The 23,880-nt window shown below is 47.5% G+C and overlaps 1 protein-coding gene across 1 annotated transcript; it reads right to left on the bottom strand.

Annotated features, from left to right (window-relative positions):
- Nucleotides 1-8: 8 nt before the first annotated feature.
- Sec24c (SEC24 homolog C, COPII coat complex component) lies at nt 9-23,153 on the bottom strand. Its single transcript, XM_059273811.1, has 24 exons — nt 23,046-23,153; nt 21,041-21,240; nt 17,440-17,575; nt 11,533-11,702; nt 10,961-11,332; nt 10,503-10,639; nt 9,241-9,309; nt 7,881-7,992; nt 7,503-7,630; nt 5,832-5,970; nt 5,525-5,640; nt 5,227-5,351; nt 4,902-5,093; nt 4,630-4,723; nt 4,314-4,430; nt 3,720-3,890; nt 3,190-3,286; nt 2,968-3,113; nt 2,705-2,843; nt 2,439-2,557; nt 2,161-2,340; nt 1,766-1,957; nt 1,470-1,559; nt 9-1,238 (listed from the first exon to the last, which is right to left on the bottom strand). The coding sequence occupies exons 2-24, from the start codon at nt 21,210-21,212 to the stop codon at nt 1,098-1,100; spliced, it is 3,354 nt and encodes a 1,117-aa protein (XP_059129794.1). The 5' UTR covers nt 21,213-21,240; nt 23,046-23,153; the 3' UTR covers nt 9-1,097.
- Between the last annotated feature and the right edge of the window lie 727 nt (nt 23,154-23,880).

The following is a 23,880-nucleotide window of genomic DNA, read 5'->3' as shown; positions in this document are numbered from 1 at the left end:
AAAGGACACTGGTTACATCTTATTTTATTTCTTTACAAATTAAAGATGCATTGAAAAATAAACCAATGAAAAGAAATGAAAAGTCCAGAGCAGGGGCATCCCGGGCTGGGAGCAGGCAAGCCTGACCACCATCAATCCTAGCCCTTGTCCTGCCCCAGCCAATTGGAGTTCAAAGATAACGGTCAGCCACTCAGTCAATACCAAAGCCCGGTAAAGTCCTGGCACAGGAAGACAGGGAGGGCTCCAGCTATCTCTGCCTCTCCCCAACAACGCCCGGCTTAAGCTGTATTTCTGGTGGGAGCTGAGTGGGATGTGGGCTGGCTCTGTGAGGTATTGCAAGTTGACCATCAGGCTCTCTACAGAACCATTCAGTATTGGGGCTTCTCCGGCTGGAAAGGAAGCTGCTACCTCCCCAAGGTGTTAATGCTTTGCATTCAGTCCCCAGGCTCATTCATCTCTAGCTATGTGCTTCTGTCCACGAAGTGCTCACCAATCATAGCAGGGGAGAGCGAGCACGCACAATGGGAAGTAGAGAGACTAGTCATCCATCCTCAGTAACTACGATTTTGTTACTGACCACCAGGCCCCCAAAGGACCAACTACTTTACTCTCTACCACTTACAGTCTGTACCCCAGCTCTTGTGCACCTGTATATTTTATCCCTAATATAGGAAGTTGTTGATGACACGGAGCTGAATTTGCCACCTCCTGTAATAGCCCTGGGATTCCCACTCCTTCTTGCCTGCCCCCTTCTTCTTGGAGGCTGGTCCAAAGGGACGCCCAGAGTCTCGCTGCCTCCAAACCCCCAACACCGGATCATATACAGTGAACTGATAAACTACATTCATTACAACAGGATTAGCAGGAGAGAGGGTAGAGGAAGGGACCAGGGCACCTTCCATCAGCAGGACATGACAGAGTGGTAGGATATTTGAGCCCAGAAAGAAGGTGTCTCCTTATATCTTGCCCTCCCCCCCTAAAGAGACTGAGGTCAGCTTACATGACTCATAAGACAGGGAACTGTCCAAATTTTCTCTGCCATCCTGGGGTACTTTCTGGAAGCTGGCCTGGGACCCTATACCATTTACCCACTTGCTTTAGCTCAGTAGCTGCCGAATCTCCTTGTGCATATGACAGAGAAAGTCCACATAGGATGCACCTCCACTTAGGCTCTTGTCTTCCACCAGGAAGTGCTTGAACAGCATCTCCAACTTGTCTTCCTGTTTCACCACGATAAGCTACAGCCAGAAGGCAGGTTGTGAGGAAAGGCCAATGGTAACAAAGCACTTAGACTCTACCTCCCCATGCTCCTCCTTGCTGACTTGACAAGGTAAAAAACCTAGGAATCAGGTCAGTTGCTGTGCTGGGGATGTGGCTTAGTGAGTGTCTGCCTGGCATATAGGAGGCCCAGGGTTCAATATCCAGCACCACCACCACCACCACCACCAAACATACAAGATCTGTGTTACCTTCATGTACCGCATTCTCTGTGCCCGTAAGCTATCGATGAGGCCTCGAACCTTCTTGGATAGTGGATTATCCAGAACTGGCAGAACACTCTGGAACAAAAATTCATTCATTACTCTGATAAAGTACTTTTAAGTCCATCAAGAGGGAGCAATCCAGATTTCAGCAATCCTGAAAAAGCTTGCCCCAAGTGTTCTCTGATATGTAAAGGGACCAGCATAATGACTTCACTGACCCCCAGTCAAATCGCCAAAGTGTTCTTCCATACCCATTATCATCCTTGACACCCTGTTCTCACCAAGCCACTGGTGATCTGACTGAAGGAGGCGACGTTGAACAGGCTCTGGACAACACCTTGTTGGACGCTTGCCCCCACCCAGACAAAGAGGTTGAGCCCGTTTTCCAGCAAATATATATCGCCACTGCTTAAACGCTCTTCAGACGCTCGAACTGCTGGTGGTTCAGTGGTACTGTCCAGGGGAGACTTTGTCTAGACGAAAAGGAAAAAAGTCACCAAGAACTGCAAGACACTCCTTTACACACACATAAACTCAGAAGTTAAGTCTCTAGATAGTAATGCAAAATGTACATAAAAACAAATTCCTTACTGTCGGCAATAAAGTAATCCCACCCCCTCCTTCTTAGAGGCCCTGTCCTCAGCACACTGTCTCACACTCCAGTCCTCAATCGCACCAGTGGTAGGAGCCGAGGGTAGAAGAAGACATTGGTCTCAGCTACATCCATGGAGGAAACCAGCTGTCGGACATAGGCACGGTCATCAGTAGTGACCTCGGCTCCAGGCTGCAGAACATCACTCTTCAACACACAGTTCAGGTAAACTGGGAGCAGCTTCATACACTCAGGAAGGATCAGCTGAGGAATTTATGGAAATAAAGTCAATGGCCATGGGAAATTCCTCTAAAATGCAAACTTGTGTTGAAACAACCCCTCTGTTAGCATCCTTGCCCGACCTGTCCTGCAGAAGAAGGGCTGGCACAGTTCTTTCTGTAACAGGCCAGGATCTGGGCACACTGGGTGATGAGAGTGTCTCGGACAGTCTTCACAGGGCTATTCAGAACACCCCGATACGCTGTACGGGAGGGAGAGACAGCCGTCATTGGTCAGTGTCCTCTCTCAGGCATCTTCCCATCATCACACCTCCCCAGGAGTGCTGAGCTGTTGGCCATCCTGGACCTTTCTCTCACCCCGTCCCACCCTGCCCTGCTTCTACCCTCACCAAACTTGGCCATGTAGTTGATGAGCGTGTCAGTCTCACAGTTTCGATACAGATCAGCCAACTGGGTGCAGCAGTTTAGGGCCAGGTTGTGGATGCGGAGCCGACGCTGCCCTGCACAGCTGGTATAAAGCAGGGCACACTAGGGGAAGGGAGAAAGGGGGAACTCACACCCCTCCCTCACAATTCCACCCACCCCTTATCTTCCCAGTGAATGCCTCCAGCACCTTCACCCCCCCCCCCAACTCCTGTCTCCCGCCTGCCACCTGCAGGAGGGCTCCACTCTCTTCATTGAGGCGATCATCATGCTTGAATTCCACAGTCACTGTCTTGTCCTCATCCAGTCCAGCCAACTCCACATCTGTTGTGTTGCTCATGTAGAAAGCGCCAAAGAAATCTACTGCACGGATACCTGAGGCCACAGGGACGGGTCAGGGCTAAAGGTAAGACGTGTGCCTCAAACAGACTTAGCCTCAACCAGAACTCACCAGTGCTTGTCCGAACCCGCATCACAGCATCAAAGCCAACCACCTTCTGCACATCCCGCCGCAGGTCACTCAAGAACCGTTCCTGGTCATTCTCCACCTGCAGCCCAGGCCAGAGTCCCATCACTGACCACACAGCTCACCCTGCAGCCGGTCTCCCTGCCTCCCTCCCACTCTACAAGCCTGCTGCATCACAGCAGCAGTCAAAGGAAGGACGACAGTGACAATGAAGCTTTTATGGACTCGTGACATATCAAGTAGCACACAGAGTATTTTTATATATAATGGTTTAATTCTGTAGACAAGTCCTAATTAGTAAAGTCTACCTTGAAGAGGAAAGGACAGAAGAGGAGTAATTAAGTGATGTCCTATGCCAGTTAGTGAGGGGGCTTCAATATCAACCCGGGACTGACTTGAAGAGCCGTGCAACTAACCACTGTACTCTGGGCTCAACTTCACGCACCACTGATAAGTCAGTAGGTAAAGAGCCACTCCACACATAAGCAGATACTTCCACACCCAGAATTCTATACCTGAAAGCAGGCGTATTTGTAGACAGAGCCTCCAGTGAGCTGGGGAACAACAGAGAGTGTGGCCACATCTACATATTGGTTAGGGAAGAGGAAGAGGTCCACACAGCAGCCTTGGGCCACACAGTCTTTGGCCAGAGTCTGATAGGTACCTGTCTGAGGCTGGAACAGAGTCTGGAGGGGAACAGAAGACATGTCCTATGTAAATTGAGAAACTCACACTTTCACGACTTCAGACCCACTACCACCTTGTAATTCCAGCAGTAGGAGAAAATTGCAAGGAAAAGGAAGAGGTGCAAGGTGTGTTCAGGCACGCCTATAATCCCAGCACACAGGAAGCAGAGACAAGAAGATCACTACAAGTATCAGGCCAGCCTGGGCTACATAGTGAGTTCCAGACCAGCCTAGGCTACATGGATAGACCAAATCTCAAAAAAGCAAAAATGAAAGAAAAGGTCAAGTCCATCAAGAATCTTGTGAGCGGGTTGACAGTCACAGATGTAGTCCCAGTTCACCTGGCTAATGTGGAAGAGTTGACACTGGAAAGTTACCACCTTCCTCTGTAACGGGAGGCCCCTCCCCCCTCAAGTCCCACACCTTCTCCTTGTCTGTGTTGATCAACTTCCTGTCATCTCTATTCTTCAGCTTCCCTGGGGCCTCTGCAATGGGCAAGGATGTGTGGAACACAAACAGCTTTCCTGCACACTCTGCAGCCTAGGGAAAAACAGAAAATTACTCGTCTGTTCCTCTCTCTATTCATCCATATTCCCTCATCATTTTCTTTGTCATTTATTAGGCACTAACTGTGAAACGGGCTGGCTTGCTGGACAGCTATCAATCACTAAGGCTGTTTTCCAGTAAACAGCATGGCCAGAGGAAAGCAAGAGAGGGCTGCTAGGAACTCCTGCCTTACCTTCAGAGCTTCCATCCCAGCCTGGATAACTGGGGCAAATACGGTCTCTGTCTCTCTTGTATCAGCAAACATTTCTGGGATCTGATCCAATAAGCTGAAAAGACAGATGATGGCAGACAACCCAAATTGCCACCCAGCTTTTAGCTACCTCTATTTTCAATTCCTGGGATAAACAGTTATCTGGCTCCCAGACTGAAAACTCCCGGACCACATCCTTGTCCATCTACTAACAACCCGCCCACTCTCTCTCATCTCTATCCCCTGGCTCTTACCTGGTGATAACTGCCCGGGACTCATTGACATTGACCAGGAAGCCATCCAGCAGTGGCACAAACATGTCAGCCACATCAGATACAACCATCATCTGTGGCTGAGCCAAGGAGCTCTTCACATTGTAGAAGTGGAGCACTTTATTGTAGGTGACAAAGCCAACTCGGATTGCTGACTCTTCTGCTCCACCCTCCCTGTGGAAGGTGACACTGTTACCCAGACTGGCCACCTTCTTCAGCACCCACGATTTCATGACCTGTTCCACTTGCTCGGTCAAGCCAGACCCCCACCATTAACCAAGAAAAGCAGCACTTCCTCAACTCTCACCTAGGCAGGTAGTCTAAGAGTGACTTGAGCTCCTCACAGAGGAGCCGAACAAGACCAGTCCTGATGGCGTTGTAGGAGACATCAATCATAAAGATGAAGGCAGGAGGACTGGGGAACTTATTGTTCTGTAGAGGAAGGAAATGGTGAAGGCACAGGAGAATAGTAAGCATCCAGGAGACTAGAGGGCAATGCAATGGGCATCAAAGGGGACCATGCCAGGGTAAGGGAAACAGGAGCGGCTATTCGGGCTGTCTCACAATCCTCCACCCACTGCTCCTCTCCCATTACCTTCCCTCACCTTGCAGTAATCTACAGTGGCCAAGAATTCATAAGAGCCCAGGGACAACTCAGGACGGTCATAAGCATCCACACGTTTGCCGGTATGATCCAGATGTTGAAAATACTGGGGGGGAACTGTAGGGAGGATGCAGTGTGTTACTCGAATGTTCACCCTCAATCGTAGTATGCCAATTCCTAGCTGAGCCCCTTCCCATCATCTCAGTATCCCATATGTCCTCACGTGTGCCCTACTTCCCCATCGATCTACCTAGAGAGAATAACGAAGAGGCAAGCCTTCCCCACAAAGCTCAGCCTCCACAGCATACCATCATTGATACAGCTGCAAAAGGAGCACTGGAAGCGCCTCCCTCCCTCGATGAACGTCATGAGAGGGCACATGTATGCTTTGCAGCGATTACAGCGCAGAGGACCAGATTCGCCATGGTCCACAACATACGGTGAAGCCTAAGGAACAAAGGGCAGGGGTTCAGATGGAGGGACGCTACAGTGGGCAGACACGGCAACACAGAACACAGACTGGAGGGACAGGCAGCACGGCTCAGACACTCTGTCGGGGAGGGAATACAGTGAAAGAGAACGAGGACAATGGTAACGGTACTGCTCACTGGAGAAACTCCAGTTCTCTCTTTTCATTTCCTCTCCCAGAATGCATTTCTTCCTAAAAATGAAGAGGGCCTGTGAAACTGGCCATAGCAAGCCAGGGACTGCCATGGGTGTATGAGGAGAAAGGCAAAAATTATACAGGATTTCTACTCCTGTCTAGAGATGACTTCTGCTTCTTTCCCTGCATATCTATGATGCTTCTCCCCCATCACTTGCAAGAGAATTCTGGGATACCTACTGCTGTCCCGGGAAGACGTCACCTTCCAAATACAAAAAGCATCTAACCATCCTCACAAGCATCCAGAATGAAAGTGAGAAAGCAGATATACCCTGAGCCTTGAGGTCCCAGTTCTAGAGAACTCTCAAGTACCTAAGTGATACTTCTTTGGTTTGTTTTTTCGTGACAGGGTTTCTCTGTGTAGCCCTAGCTATCCTGGAACTTGCTTGTAGACCAGGCTAGCCTAGAACTCACAGAGATCCCCGGCCTCTGCCTTCTGAGTGCTGGGATTGAAGGCGTGAGCCACCATGTCCAGCCACGTGTTACTTCTCAACACCTAAATAAACAGCTAATTTTTAAAAATGCTTTCGCCAGGCATAGTGGCTGCCTACTCTTAATTCTAGTGCTCAGGAGGCAGAGGCAGGCAGGTTTCTGAGTTTGAGGCCAGCCTGGTCAACAGGGTGAGTTCCAGGAGCAGGTGTACAGAGAAGCCTTGTCTTGATATTAGGCCCCGCCACCAAAAAAACCCACTGCTTTCAGGTACTGAATTGGCAGATGGGGGCCCAAGCCAGGCGAGGAATGTTGGATACAACAGTACCTTCTCTTTTATATGCCTTCTTAAGAGCCCTACCCATCTCAAGTCAATGCACCGTCATCAGCCAGAGATTTGACCACACAATGGGTTCCTACATCCAGCTGTCTTGCCTGTAGAAGTTAGGTTGGGCCTACCTATTTTGTTTTATTTTAAGACAGAGTGTCACTATATGGCCCCGAGTAGCTTTAAATCCTTCTGAATACCATGCCTGCTCCTTGTTTGTTTTGAGATGCGGCCTACTGTGTAGCCAGGCCAGGCTGGAACTCCATGGCCTCCTGTTTCAGTTTCCTGAGTGTTACAATTACAGGTAGGAGCCTCCACACCCAGCTGGCTCTGGTTCTTTTCATTTGTTCCTCCTATGAACCCTTGTCTCACAAAGTCATGGATTTGGCTTTTGCTTTCATTCTTCCCACTGCTACCAAGTTTGGGCCCTGAGAGTACCAAAGATACTGTCCCCTCCTTCCCAACCAAGATGGCTTCCATGCCAGTCAGAACCCCATCTAGAAAGAAGCCTCACCCCTCCATTTCTTCCAGGGTACTCTAGCCTCCCCCGAGACTTACCTCCTCGGGGGGCAGCCTTGCCAGTGGCTTGATGACGGCCGCCAGAGGCACCTGAGCCTGCTTAGCCATGTCAGAGGTGCAAGGGACATTATAAGATGTGCATCGGATGTACCGGGGACTTGCATTCCCTGAGAAAGCACAAGATTGTAGTCACAGCCCAGAAGCCTTCTGGATACCAGCTCTCTGCTGGAGAGTCACCCCACCTCCACAAATGTTAAGAGTTGGCAGTAGCTTTTAGCCCCCTGAAGGGCTGAGGGAGGAAGTGGGATGGGGCGGGGAAACTGCTCTCTGGTTAAAGACCAATAAAAGCATGATCCATGGCTGATAGCCTTAGAGAATTAGCTGCCATAGGGAAACAGATGTTAAAGTTTGTCTCACCTTGGTCTTTCACCAGGAAGTTGGTAGTGACTAAGGGTGGCACCTGTCCCCGTACACCAGTAACAAATGGCTCTGAACCCCGGTTATTCCTATCATCTTCAATAACCTGAATCTGTCGGAGAAAAGTGAAGTGAGCGACATGATCAAAGAAAAAGAAGTCTGGGGACAAAGGCAGGCCAGACCGTAGAACAAGAACAAAGGATTGCCAAAAACACCTCATGCACCAGGCATGCTTTCCTTTGGAGTTCGTATCAAACGCTACGAGGCTGACCTTCCTCTTGGCAGCAGTGAGCAGGAGGTGCTGGGTGGGCGAGAATGGCTTTCTGATAAACACCCCCTGACCTCCAGGCACTGGTGAGGCACTTTTATTCCTCCCACTCCAGGAAAGCTTCAACTCTGACCCCAAATCATAAAACATGATTGGATTCCATTCTCCATTCCCAAACTTTCCCCTCCCTCCTCTCCAGGAGACACACTGAGCCAGAGCAAGGAGAACAGAAGACAGAAACCCACGTAGAAATGAATCTACCTGGAATGGCTCTAAACTCAATGAAATTAACAAGGAACGGGAGGAGGAGAGAATTAAACAGCCAGAAATGATCAGGGAAGGAAGCAAATGCTGCCTTCCTTTTGGGTGAGCGTTGATGGGGCCATAGAGGAGAGGACAAATGTCCAAGCCTTATGGCCCAGTCCTCAAACCTCTACTTGGAACAAGACATTGAGGAGAACAAACACAAAAAGGATATGCAAAGCTGGTAATCAGACCCTTGTTCAGGCTGGTGACCTTTGGTCAGTTACTTCAAGAGGAGTTTGAGAAAACCAGAAAAAGTAAAGGGCAAATAAGACTGTATCCCACAGCAGAAAGAACTGAAGCTTGGAGATACACCAGAGTCTAAGACTCTCCAGATGAGAAGGTGGCCCACACTCTCCCAAAACAAGCAAGCTCTTCCCTTGTAAGAAATGCCATGAACCTGGACGTTCATAGCCACCCACTGGAACATTTCTCCTCACCTCAAATGGGAAGGATCTGCTGCTTGACTGTCTGGTTCCACCACATGCCACACACAAGCTCCTGGAGGAGCCAGCAGGACCAAAACCAAAGCTTAACATGCCACCAGACCCACCCTCAGAGCCTGACCATCCACCATCTCATACTCAAGGCACTGCTAACAGCTTGCTTTCTCTCCCATACATGGTGACTTGGGGGCATGCATATCCTTCAGCTTATAAAAGCAAGGATCTAGAAGGGCTCAAGGAGGAGAATGGAGAAGGATGGCCATGGGAGATGAGGTGAAGTCACAGGCATGCGTGAGTGGCACTAACACAGGTGACAAGCACATACTCCCACCCCTGCACTTACTGGACTAGGAATGGCATCAGGGTCTATTCTGTGCCTGGTTTTCTGCTGAGGAGGCAGCTCATTAAGTTGCTTTTAGTGTTTTAATAATAAAGGCAGCAGGGGTACACAGGGAGGGAGACAAAAGAACAAGAGGCAGATGTTACTTCTCTATCTAACCCTGGTGAATCAGACATGAAGAGCTGGAGCCCAGCTCAGACTGCTGAAGTCAGGGACCCAGTAGATCTGGAATTCCAAGTCTCTCTAGCCCAACACAGAGGCCTAACAAGGAGGCCTCAGTGACTCAGACTACCATGGAGCAAGATAAGCTCAGGTGGAGCAAGCAGGAGGCAAGCAGGACTCTTTAAGGAGGCCCTAATGGGAAAAACCTTGAGGAACAGGAAGTTCCCCAGCAGGTCAAAGAACTCTCATGCTGGAAGATGCTTTGGCTGTCCAGCTAAACTCTCCTTCCCACCATGGAAGAGAGAAGGGGGTGGGGGGAGGGGCTGTCACTTAACTAACAGGCTTCCTAACTGTGGTAGTTCCCCAAAGGCAGAGGGAGGAGAACGGAATGGAATATGACAATGGCTAAGTATGAAGAGGGAACCGACATCGATGTCACAGACAGGATATAAAGCGGGCCCATGTGAAGACCTACTCTAGCCATGTCTGATAAGGAAGGGCTGAGGAGTCCAGTGCCTCTGGGGGAGAGCAGCTTCCTCAATGGAGTGTACATGCACACTGCCTTCATACACTATGACTGCTCCCCATCCACACAGCAGGGACCTGGCAATTAACAGTATTGTGGGCATCATCCTACAACACTACTCATATAGGAGCAGAGAGGAACCAGTGCGGCTTTCCTGCTCTGACCACCTAACACCAGAGAGCTCCTACCTGCTCTAGTGGTCAAGAAGAATGATGCCCTACTAGATCTAAGGGAGTGAGACCTGGCCATTACTCCACAGAATGGCAAAGATGACCATGTTATTATTATGTGCAAGAGCAACAGAACATAGGCCTCAACCCAGAGCTGACCAACATGACTGATCACTCTTGGTTCCCCTTTCTCCTATGTATAGCTGAGCATTAAAACTGCACTACAAGACTTCGGGGACTTCATATTCCATTTCAAAAGTTTAGACATCATATCTGAGTTCTACGTCTTCAAGATGATAGTTGAAAAGGGAATGCTATCAGAAAATGTGAGGCAAACATCTCATCTAGGTCAGCCTGCACATCTGGCAGACATGTGTTTCTCCAAGACCACATAAGCACCTACTTACAGGGCTGGGGATGGCATCAGGGTCCAGGCGCTTAGGAGGCAGTGGCTGAGGAGGCCCAGGCTGACTGCCAAAGGTAGACGCTCCAGGGTATGGGCTCTCATAATTAGGTTGAGGGCCTCGGGCTGGTCCAAAGGAACCTGAGAGATAAGGGCACAAGGATGATGAACTCAAAATCCCTTCCCTCTCTCTGCTTAAGGACTCAGGAAAGTAACTGGACTCTTTGAAACAGATTTTGGGGTATACCAGTGCCTGAGGAAGCCACTCAAAGAAAGGCCACACTATCTCCATGAGCTAAGAGACAAAAAGACTGTCTTACAAACCTCACATCCTAGTAATGGTACCCTGAAGCTGTCCATTGAATTTAGTACTTAGCAAGCAGTACCAGGACAAACAAACAAACAGAACACCCAGAACAGCTGAAGCCTCGGCTTCTAGCCAGATGCTGCGGGGAGACTCACCATTTTGCTGCAGCTGATAGCCCGGCTGCTGAGGGGAGTGCATAGGTGGTGGTGGTACTGGGGGCCCAGTCATCTGGGTGCCTGGGGGCAGAGCATGAGCAGGAGGCGAGGACACGTGGTTGGGCTGGTTCACTGGGAGACTCCCAAAGCCCTGTCCAGGCGGGAGTGGACCAGTCATGGAAGGCATCCGAGGACCACCTGAAGCTGGGGATGTGAAGCTGGAAGCCAGTGGTGGGGCAGATCGCAGGGGAGGCTGGACTCCAGGATGACCTTGAGCCTGGCTAAGGGGAGGAGCCTGGCTCTGAGGATAGGAGCCATAGGGACCAGAATTAGGGAAACTTCCTGAGGCTGAGGCCAATGATGTTGGTGGACCTGGGAACAGAAGAGGCAGAGGCGGAGGCCCCAGTCATTCTGCCTCGTTTGGTAAATTCTTTCTCCTCCCACCAAAAAGGCACAAATATGATACGACTGTCGCTGCATTTGGAACTCGAAGGCACAGGAAACCAAAAATATGCCCAGAACCAAAACTTCCAAAAAGTGGATGACAGCATCCTGGTCCCATCACTACTTACCATAGCCCAACCCAGAAGAGGGAGGGGCTTGGGACGCAGCACCACTGATCTGCATTCCGGCAAGCTGTGCGGTCACCTGTGTACTTGTCGGGGGAGGGCCATAGGGCTGAAGCACAGCTGGCTGGCTGAGCACAGGGGCCAGTGGGGACCCAAACTGCTGAGCAGGGAGCCTGTAAAGAGAATGAAAGCAGGTGACCACAGGGTGAGAAGCCTGTTGAAGCTGGCAGAGCGCCACACCACTACAGGAAGCGCCATTGTGTTCTGGCACTGTATGTTCACCCTGAGCTCTCTGATAGCTTTAGACGTGCGTAGTTTTGGCCAAATGACATGCTTTTTTTTTTTAAAGGTTTATCTGTTATTTATACAATGTTCTGTCTGCATGTATGCCTGCAGCCAGAAGAGGGCACCAGACCTCATTACAGATGGTTGTGAGTCACCATGTGTGGGCTGGGAATTGAACTCAGGACCTCTGGAAGCACAGCCAGTGCTCTTAACCTCTGAGCCATCGCTCCAACACCCCACCCCACCCCACCTCCCACCCCCGCAAATGACACTGTTGATAGTCTACACAAGTAAGATTTGTGGCAAAGCTTACTTTCCACTAGGTTCACTCACAAATACCAAGCACCCTGGGGTCAAACACTATTTAGTCTGATTGAGAGGTTATCACCTCCTAAGCCTCAGTCCTATGTGGACAAACTGCCTCAGTTTTGTAACCTACACCTGAGAAGTTGAAAGGTTAGGTACACACGAGCAGACTTCCAGCAAGGGCCTACTCAAGGAACGCTGAGACCAATCAATATAACTTGATTGTTCAACTAAAGCACCTATGACGTCGTCGTCGTCCTGGGACGGTGTGAGAAGAATGGGAGAGAGCAGGAGGCAGTTGGCTGAGACTGGCATTAGGCAACAAAGGGAGGAAGCGGCGTGCTGCTCCAAGGGAAGACCAGAGAAACGGCGCACCAAGTAGCCCATCGGGTCTACTAGCAACGCCTTGTCACTTGAGCAACCACGTCAGACATTCACACAATGACAACGCAGTCAAGTATGACGACTAGTCATGCCAGCATCACTGGAGACCAAGTGTAGGCAGCTGCTCTGATGTCTCAGGAAGACCTTAGGGCAGATCTAGGCAACACAGAAACTCCAGCTGGGACTTGGGATGAATCAAATCTATCAAAACATTGAATTTCTGACTTACACTGTCTTCAAAAATAATTACTTATGAAGTTATTATTTTTTTCTTTTTTTGTCAGATGTAGTGACAAAACTGGGAGGGCAGAGGCAGGCAGATCTCTATGAGTTCGAGGCTAGCCTGTTCTACGAGTGAGTTCCAGGACAGCCAGAGCCACATAATGACACACTATCTCAGTGAGTGCGTGCATGCTCAATTTTTTTTTTCCTGTGAGTATATGCACAACCACGTTTGTGCCAGGCTGAGTGAGCAGTAAGTGTGTGGAGTCTGGAAGACAACTTTCAGATGTCAGTTCTCAACTTCTACCATGTGGAAGCAGTCTTTCTAGTTCCTGCTGCACAGCATACTCCAGGCTGGCTGGCCCTCAAGCTCCTGCCCATTCTCCAGTCTCCACCTCCCATCCACTGTAAGAGCGCTGGGATTACAGATGCACACCATGCATCCGGAACTGCTTATGGGGTCAAACTGAGATTGTCAGGCATTTACCCACTGACCTTCTCCTCCGCCCCTCCCTGCCTTATTTTATCTCTACTAAATAACTAGTACTTTAGGTTTGACCAGCTCTATCTGCTCTTAGTTTAACCAGCCAGTCACTTTTCCTTCAACTGGTAGCTCTTTTATGTGTGTCGTGCTGGGACTTGAACCCAGTGACCTACATATGCTAGGCAAGCAAGTACTGTAATGGTGAACTATGAACCCATATCTAATGCTGCTTTCAACTAGCATTTCTGCTATTGACCCTTACTTCAAGCTCTTTGTTGGGCCCCGCATTATTCTGTGGTCTACAATACTGAACATACTGTTAACCACACAGCACATGCTCAATAAATCTTGTCAGACTAATTATATTGCTCTAGTAGTGTGGATTAATGCTATCAGCTGCCCAGTGTTAATCTGTCAAGAGCTCCCCATACCTATATATAGCATCTATCATTTTCCTATTTAATCTAACCCTATAGCAAAATAATGAGACAGAGGATAGAAAACAAAACCACTGAAAGCATGACAGAACAAGCTAGAACCAAAATCAAAACCTGATTTGCAACTTCCAAGACTTAACATAATACAGCCAATGACATGAGAAAGCAAATCAGAAAGTACAGCACACTACATCCACAAGGCCCTCCATGTGTCTCCATGAGTCCCTCCTCCGTCTCCAGGGGTAACTACTCCTAATTCTCAATTACCATCCCTTGTCTTTACAACAGCAGAGTTCAATTTTGTCAGTTTTTAGCATTTCGTAAACAGGATCAAACTATATATACTCTCTAAATTTTGTGCATTTTTTTATATTTTTATGAAATTTATCTATGATATTCCTGTTCCTCATTAAATGTTACTCCATTAAGCCAGGTGATGGTGGTGCACACATTTAATCCCAGCACTCAGAAGGAAGAGGCAGTTGAAGCTATGTGAGTTTGAGTCCAGCCCCCAGTCTACAGAGCAAATTCCAGGACTGTCAGGAATATACAAAGAAACACTGTCTAAAAAACTAAAAACCAAAAAAGATGTGTGCTGGCATACCCTGCCTGAGTTTTTGTTTGGGACCAGACCTTCCTATGTTGCTCAAACTGGTATCAAATTCTCGGGCTCCGGGAACCCACTGCCTTAGCGTCCCCACCATCTGAGTCTACAGGCATGTGTCACCAGCTAGCTTTGCCTCGATTAGCACAAGTTGTTGTTACTGTTCTTTGTTTGGGTCTCCACTGTGTGGCCCAAGTTGGACTCAAACTTGTGATTCTCCTGACTCAGCCTCCCAAGCACTAGGGCATATCAACACACTAGGCTCATACATTTTTATTATTCTAAAATGTTCCCTTGTGTCCATTTGCCTATTCCCTCCCTGATTACCAATAGTCAACCTGAGCAAAGCAGAGCTCCTCATCCTCTAACAGTGTGCAGAAACTTTTTCTGCAGGTGTAGTCCCAATACACACTTAAAAATCAAAGTCTTGATTCCAAGCACCTCGTGGGAAGATGCGATTCCTTTCTCCAACACCTGCTTCTCAAGACGATAATTTCCACCTAATTAACAGGCAGCCCAGTCACAACGTCAACTTTCTACTCTGACTTCAAGTCTCCTCTTGGTCTCTAGAACTTGAGGCTTTCACTTTCTAACAGCTAATTTTGAGTCTGGGAGGAAAACTTGTTTTAAATTTCTATTTCAGCCCTCTTTTCTAGAGTCCTTCAACAAAAAAAGGCTATAGTAATCTACTCCCAGTTGAAAGTCTTTGATATGCTGGGTAGTGATGGCACCTCATTTAATCCCAGCACTTAGGAGGCAGAGACAGGAGGATCTCTGAGTTTGAGGCCAGCCTGGTCTACAGAATGAGTTCCAGGTCAGCCACGGCTACAGAGAAACCCTGCCTCGGAAAAAAAAAAAAAAAAAAAAAAGGAAGAAAGTCTTTGAGCCAATCCAAGTAGGCAGTTTTCTTCATCTCTCCACTGAGACTCCCTTTTTTAACGATAATGACCTTGCCAAATCCAATGGTCAATTCTCTGCCCTCATCTTCCTGCAACAATGAATAAAGCTGATTGCTGACTTGCTTTCGTTAAACACACTCTCCCCCGACCCACACACACACTATATAGCCTTAGCTGGCCTAGAACTTGCTTTGTAGATCAGGCTAGGCTGGAACTCACAGAGATCCACCTGCCTCTGCCTCCTGACTGCTGGAGTTAAAACTGTGTGCCTCAGCTGGGTGGTGGTGGCGCGGCGGCGGCGGCGGCGGCGGCGGCGGCGGCGGCGGCGGCGCACGCCTTTAATCCCAGCACTGGGGAGGCAGAGGCAGGCAGATCTCTGTGAGCTCGAGGCCAGCCTGGGCTATCAAGTGAGTCCCAGGAAAGGCGCAAAGCTACACAGAGAAACCCTGTCTCGGAAAAAAAAACAAAAAACAAAAAACAAAAAACAAAAAAAAAAAAAAGAAAAACAAAACTGTGTGCCTCAGACACCTGGCCTCTCTTTACTTTATTTAATTTCACTTTATGTGTATGAGTGGTTTTGGCTTTTTTGTTTTGTTTTTTGCATATTATGTATGTGTTGTGGGATATTTGTACACGGTGTGAAAATGTATTGCTTTGACTGGTGCAATAAAAAGCTGAACGGCCAATAGCTAGGCAGGAGGTATAGGCAGGACTTCGCGACAGAGAGAAAACTCTGGCAAGAAGGCAGAGTCACCAGTCGGATGAAGAAAAAGCATGACATGTAGGGGATGAGGTAACAAGCCATGAACCACTTGACAGCATGTAAATGAATAGAAATGGGTTAACTTAAGTTATAAGAGCTAGATAGAAACAAGCTTAAGCTATCAGCCAACCTTTCATAATTAACAAGAAATTTCTCTGTGGATATTTGGGAGCTGGCAGGAGGGACAGAAAAATCTGCTTACATGTATGTGCACCACATATGTCCCTGGTACCCAAAGAGGGCTTGAATACCCTGGAACTGGAGTTATGGATGGTTGTGAGCCCCCATGTGTGTGCTGGGAACTGAAGCCAGGTCCTCTGCCAGAGCAGCAAGAGCTATTAACTGCTGAGCCATCTCTCCAGCCCCCCTGAAACACTCTCTGTAGGCCCATCTCTTACCTCACTATTGAATCTTTTTCAAGGGCTCTACTACTGACTACATCCCAACAGTACATTGACCTCTTGTTCTTCCTCTGTCTACCAAATGAATTTCTACCTCAAGGCCTTTGCATTTGCTGTACCCTCTACCAAAAACACTCTTCCCTCAGATCTCACATGGTTTCCTTCTCCAGTTCACTAAGGTCTCAAATACTTCACAGAGGATTTAAGACAGCTCCAACCTCTTCACAGATTACCCACAGCCTCACCCCATCTTGCATCTTTAGGTCTGTTTGTCTGTCCCTCATCATCTATTGTGTCCCACATTTGCCTTATCTAAGACTTATAATGTATGAATACAAGACACTTGGTAAGTTCCAGAAATGACTTTTTCCTTTTCACATCTACTAACCAGTTATGCTTTCTCAACTAGTACCAGAACCCAAACAACATTCTGACAGACATGACTTCCCTCCTTTAACAGACTCCACGCAGAGAGGTTTATCAGGTTCTCATTATTTATGCAGCGTTCCTTCTGAGTCTTTTCATTTCATAACTGGCATGTACACATTTAACCAATCAGTCCTATGAAGTGCCTGGTCTAGTGAAAAGGATGACACAGACAATCCTGAGCTCCCTCTTCCTGTTCCTCCCCTAACATAGGTTTGTGGGGACTAGAACCACTGTGAAAATGTATGTCTGGTAAAGGGGGAAAAATTCAGGTTCACAGAAAGATAATATGGAAACGAATCCAGGTACTAACATGAGTCCATAATAGGGCTGGACATTAGTAGTACCTGTAACCTAGAAAAAAGAATGCAAGGCTGGCAACATGGCTCAGTGGGTGAAGATATTTGCTGTCAACTAAAGGCTTGAGTTTGGTCCCCAGAACCCACATCCTGGAAGGAGAGAACAATTCCTACAAGTTGTCCTCTGACCCGCCACATGCACCCCATGCCATGCATGCACACACATATCATTCATATATACAAAACAAATAAATGCAATAAATAATAATTAAAAGTAGACGAACAGGATAGAGGGAGGAGAAGAAAGAATCTAAAAGAATGAAAATTAAAAAAAACAGAGCCCCATACATTCCTAATCCACTTTCGAATCACACTGATTGTAGGCTCACCCAGTACATACCTTTGCATCTGAGCTGTGGAGCTTGGCCCATTCTGTATATCCCCTTGACCAAATTGGCCATATGTCGTCTGACCACAGGGGGCCTGCGATGTTGAGGCTGGAGGTGCCCCTGAGGAAGGTGGGGCTCTCGGCACACCTGAGGGTAAAGGACAGAAATTAAATGGTTGGGAAATAACTTTCTCTTCCACCTTGAGGCAGGAATACAAAGCAAGAAGCAATAAAAGAAACTTTCACTGACCCTACACTCCAGCTGCAGAGTGAAAAAGGATGCCATGCACCTCTTACTACAGCAGTATTTGGCATTTGGATGTCAAACAAACAGGCTACTTTCTCCAACTTAGGGTGAAGCTAGGCAGAGCAACACAATGGAGGACCTCCCTCTGATCAACACTCACTCTCCTCTCTCTCTCTCTCTCTCTCTCTCTCTCTCTCTCTCTCTCTCTCTCACACACACACACACACACACACACACACACACACACACACACACGTCTAAGATAGCCTTCAATCTTTCTCAGGAAAACATCTCACTCCACAACTTAGAAACTTGGAGGTACAGAAGATGAGAAGCAAGAATATAATGAATTAGTCTAGAAAAAACTAGGAGTGTGGCCAGTGTGGCGGTGCATGCCTTTAATTGGAACACTTGCAAGGCAGAGGCAGGTGGATCTCTGAGTTTCAAGGCCAGGCTGGTTGACATACTGAGTTCTAGGACAGACAGGGCTACATAGTGAGACCTTGTCTCCAGGAAAAATAAATAAATAAAAAGAAAAAGGAAGGAAAAGAAAAGAAAAAGAAGGAAACTAAGGGGCTGGAGATGTGGTCAGCTGCTTGTCTAGTCTAAAGCCTTGGATCCAACCCCCAGCACCACATAAAACTGCCTGGCGGGGCTTAGAAAGATGGCTTAGTGGGTTAAGACCTGGGTTCTAATTGCAAAGGACCTACATTCCAATCCTAGCACCCACATGGTGGCTCATAACCATCTGTAACTCCAATTCAATTCCAGAGGATCTGACTCCCTCTTCTGACTTCTTAATACACACATGTAAGCAAAACATGCTCACCAGTAAGGAAAACAAAAAAGTCGAAAATAAAGTACTTGGTGGTGCACACCTATAAGCCTGGCTTTTGGGAGTCCAGAGGACCAGAAGTTCAAGAAACCGGGGGTGGGGTGGGGTGGGGTGGGGGTGGGGTGGGTTGTTTGTTTGCTTTGTTTTGTTTTCCAGTGCTGGGTACGGAGTCCAGGGCTTCATGCACGCTAGTGTTCCTCCGCGGAGCTACACCAACCACAAGAAAGGCACTCCCTCCGCAGTAGCTGCTCTGACCCCTTCTTCTTGGTACATTTTATATAGCCTATCATGCTCTTTCACCCACTTCCATGTTCAGTAGCATTCTCACACGTCAGAGACCTGTTTTTTTTCTCCAAGAGTTCTGTCAGGACAGACGGCTTATCCCATTGTTAATGCGGTTACCTACATTCTCACAAAAGCTGGGCTCTGTCCTTTTCTCAGATCAGATCTCCCCTCCAAACTACTCCCATTGAGCTTACCCATACTGCCAGCAAAAAAATACAAGTGATGAGTTACCTGGAAAATCACTTTTGAAATGTTGCTGACCCTCAGGAAAGAGCAGATTCAGAAGCTGAACTTGCTCACTAACCATAACAGAACCAGACAGACTTCCCTTCAATGACAAAGACAACTCCATTCTGATAAGTCAAACCTAACAGAGCAGAAGTGGACTCTGTCCAGTCAAAGTCCCAACCTAGAACAAGGACCTTCTAAAGAACCAAGTTCTAATTTTACCACTTCACTGTTTTTCTACGGTGTGACTAAAATGGTAATATTTCATTTATTTTCAAAACCTATCCATACCTTGCCTGACTGGATTAAATCTACTTTCAAGCCAAGTGTGGTGGCCTAGGCCTTTAATCCCAGCACTTGGGAGGGAGAGGCAGGTGGATCTCTGAGTTTGAGGCCAGCCTGGCTTACAGAGCAAGTTCCAGGACAGCCAGAACTACACATAGAAACTGTCTCAAAAAAATAAAATAAAATAAAATAAAAATAAAAATATATATATATATGTGTGTGTGTGTGTGTTTGTGTATGTGTATTTTTTTATTTATTAGATTTATATATTTTATTTTATATGTCTAAGTGTTTTGCTCACATGCGTCACATGCATGACTGGTGCCTGCAGAGGTCAGAAGAAGGCATTGGATCCCATGAAACTGGAGTTGTGGATGGTAGTGAGCTGCCATGTGGGTGTTGAGAATTGAAGTTGGGTCCTCTACAAGAATAAAAAGTGCTCTTAACCACTAAGCCATCTCTCTAACCCCCATAAAATTATATTTATGTATTTATTGTGTGTGGAGATCAGAAGACAACTTGTTTTCTCCTTCCACCATGGGTCTCGGAGACTGAACTTAGGTCATTATGCTCAGTGGTAAGCACCTTTACCTGCTGAGCTATCTCAAGCCTTTAACCCCACCCACCTTTATTTATTTAGTTTATGATTTTTTTTTTTGTAGGTTCTGGGGATTGAATCTGGGATCTCATACATGTTAGGCAAGCATTTTGTTAATGATTATATCTTCTTTTTCACTTTTTAGTTTTAGACGGACTCCTACTCTGTACCTAAGCTGGACTTGGACTCACTCTGTAGCCCAGGCAGGCCTTGAACCCACAATCCTCCTGCCACAGCCTCCCTCACAGGATCACAGGCCTGTGGAATCTACTCTCTTTTTTTTTTTTTTTTTTTTTGGTTTCTCTGTGTAGCTTTGCGCCTTTCCTGGGACTCACTTGGTAGCCCAGGCTGGCCTCGAACTCACAGAGATCCGCCTGGCTCTGCCTCCCGAGTGCTGGGATTAAAGGCGTGCGCCACCACCGCCCGGCTCAGAATCTACTCTCTTAAAAACAACATAGCGTTTGGCATACTCTAAGTCTTCAGCAAGCCTAACCAAAGAGTCTTCTATTAGTAACTTTACAAGGTCTACCTGGGAACATGCAGAGAACCAGCTATTCTTTTTGGAAAAGTAACATAAACCAAAACTCTAAGGGCTGGGGGCATAGATTCTAATGCAACACCAAGCTTTCTTATTTCACTGATATTATAGAACGTTCAAGGAAAGGAAAATGAGTGACAATAAAAGACCCAGGAGTACTAAAAGTCACACCTACAAATACACTCTTCCACCCAGATCCATTTACAGATAAATGGGCCCCAGAGTCATTATAGTCACAATCAGAAGTCAAATAAGAAGCATTCTCAACACATATGAGGAACAAGTGATTTCAGGGAGACTTGAAGTCCACAGGCAATGGAAGAGCTATGACTACAATCCTTCCAGCTCTTAATAATGCAGCCAGGTGAGGCTGTCCAGGGTGACGTCCACAGAAGTGAGCTGTTATTGAATCTGGAAGACTCATTCCCATTAGCTGTCTTAAGGTGGAAACAGTCACATACGTAAAAACAGGGTGAGACAGACGACTCACGGGGCCTCATTTTCATGTTCTTCAATCACAGGCCTTAAGCAGCTTCATCAGAGCAATACAATCTAACCTGAAGACTGCTCATTTCCTAAAGGAACCTGGAAACATACCTTGGAGAGGTGTCTGCTGATAGCCTGGCACTGGGCCATTGTAGGCCCCATAAGGAGCAGCAGGTACTGCAGGTCCTGGTTGCCCACCATAACTGGACTGATGATACCCTGGGTAGATGGGCTGGCTCTGCCCAAACGGTGGAACAGGTGGAGCTGATTGGTTGACATTCATTATGAGAGCATCCCCGACTTGATCTTACCTATTGGAAGAAGGAAAGAAAGAAATCAGTCAAAACGCTTTCTAAGGAGAGAGCAACTATTCAGGGAAGGAAGGAAGAGACTAAAAGGGATTGACCTTATCAGGCAGTGATCAGTTGAACTGTTTCCACAGGACCACAGGATCACAGTAACTTCCTGCCGCAGCCAGTACCCAGTTACTTTCCTCAAAGCAAGGATTTTGTTACTGTGAACCTCGTGCTGTGTTACTGCCAAGAAGGTCTAAGTTTCAACTGCAGACAGACCGAATGGAACAGAAGAGCAGACATCCTCCAAGGGTAGGATTCTCAGTGTCTGGTCACACAGAGTCCTGGGGCTGCTAACTACAATGATGTTACAAGTAAAGAAAACAATGTTTCCACTTTCCATTCATTCTATCTACCGTCAACTCACACCATAAACACTTGAGTAACTTCAAATGTGCTGGGTTGTTTTAAAAAGTCAAAAATGGGGGGGGGGGCGGGTTGGGGATTTAGCTCAGTGGTAGGCAAGCGCAAGGCCCTAGGTTCGGTCCTCAGCTCCAGAAGAAAAAAAAAAGTCAAAAATGGATCAACTAAAATCCCTCCTGCACAAAAGACAAACTGCAGAGTTGCTGTTTGGGAGAAATGGCATTCTTTGTCTGACCTACAATAATAAAAATGTTACTCTGACCCCAGTCTTTCCATGAAAATAGTGTATTAACCTTGCAAATGAAGCATTAAGATAAAAAAATGTAGCCCAGCAGTGGTGGTACACGACTTTAATCCTAGCACTTGTGAGTTTAAGGCCAGGCTGATATACAGAGAGAGTTGCAGAACAGCCAGAGATACAGCGAGAAACCCTGTCTTGAAAAAAACAAACAAACAAAAGTAGAGAACACCTGAATACCTAGCAAGCAATGTTCCATCACAAAGATCATTCATTTCTTCCCTCAAGCAGAGGACTATGGGTATTCTAAATTCAAAAGCATGTCTGTAATTCGGTTTCTGTTCTAATGTTTGGTAGGTCGCTATCAAAACTATTACAATCTTGCCCAGCAACAGAAGGATGAGTTGGAAGTCCTTTCAAGGGTCATTCCAAGAAGGGGACAGTAGATCTAAACAGCCTTATCATTCTAATTATTCTATAGGCAGAAGGGGCCCAGGAAGAGTGAGAACCTCTCAGGTCTGCAGTAGAACAATGGGCCTCTCTCTTTGCTAGCAAATCCCAAAAGATGAACTGCTGCCGAACTGAAAGTTCGGTAAAGTCAAAGCCATTTTAGGAGCTGTCCTTCCAAACCCTAAACCTTGCACCTGCCACCAACACTTAGCTTGGGAGACGTCCCTGTCCCTTTAACTTCCTGAAGTCAGGAGAGAGAGGGACGGAATACACTTGGAGTCAAACTCCAATCTTGCCTCCATTCAAAGTAGACAGTCGAGGGTGACAACCCAAAGGGGCGGGGTAAGAGTCCTAGAACTCTGAAAGTACCCGAGATGCGGAGGCTTGGGAGCTCCAGGGATCGAGATCAGGAAGCCAAGCCAGCCTCTGGGGCCACGATGAGGGCAGGTTCATGAAGCAGTAAAGACCAAGCTTCTAATGCCCTTCAACATGCCGGGAGGGCGAAGCGAGAGCCGGAACCTGGGCCAGAAGGTGAAGGGAGGGGTCTGGGACCGACCGCCGGTCACGGATGCGGGAGGTGAGGGTCTCTTCCCAGGCCCCGCCCCCAGGCTCCTCCCTTTCCTCTAAAACCGGACCACGATCAGGCCAGAAATACCCTGGCCTCTCCTCAGCATTCCTCCCCACCGCGCAACCTCGCGATGCCACTCCTCACCCGGCTCCAGATCCAGGTTCGACTTCGTTCCTAACGTCAAGGATCCCAGGCTCGACTTCCGGTTCCGAGGGGGCTGGCGTGCCGTCCCCGGAAGTCCCGCCCCATGCTGTAGGGACGGGGGGCCACACCTTCTGCCACGTCGGCCTTAGGCATGCTTCCGGAAACCCGGATGCTGCGCATGCGCCTTTGTCTCTCCCGGTATGGCCGCTGTTTGAGAAGCTCCGCTGAGTTTCATGCTTTTTTTTTTTTTTTTTTCCAGCTATTCCAGACTCTTTATGGTTTTACCAGCTGAGAGGGTGTTGCGATAACTAGGTCAGACTATTTTAGTAACGCTCCCTCTGTCATGCCGTGACACATTAAGGACCTCTAGTCCTGTAGCCACTTCCTGTTAACCTTTCACCCCATTGATTTGCGTCCCTCAGGTAGACCTCAGCCCTGACCTTTGAGCCACGGGTGGTGGAGGCAAGGTACTAGCGCTTGCCATGAGGTTGTGTGCTCATGTGTTCGAGTTTGGGGCCATTAGTTCAATGTTTGGACAACTTCTGCCCCAATTTGTTTATTTACTATAATGAAAGTAATGCCTATCGAACAGCGAATTGAGATGAATTTAGAAACATTTCATAGTCTAGTATAGTGTTCAATAAGGATTAGTTATTAACCATTTTATGCCGTGCCCTTTTTTAACAGGCAAAACTACCAGAATCGAAAGATCTCCCTGCTCTCTCTATTAAGAGAGCTACAATTCTTTCAGTAATCCTAAGACTCTTTAAAGAATAATTGTAACTAATCAATAATTGTTGCCCCCCCCACTCCGGCCAATCAGTTTTTTGAGACA

Source organism: Peromyscus eremicus, chromosome 9 (assembly GCF_949786415.1).
Source record: "Peromyscus eremicus chromosome 9, PerEre_H2_v1, whole genome shotgun sequence".
NCBI lineage: Eukaryota > Metazoa > Chordata > Mammalia > Rodentia > Cricetidae > Peromyscus > Peromyscus eremicus.
This window is presented reverse-complemented; position numbering and strand designations above follow the sequence as displayed.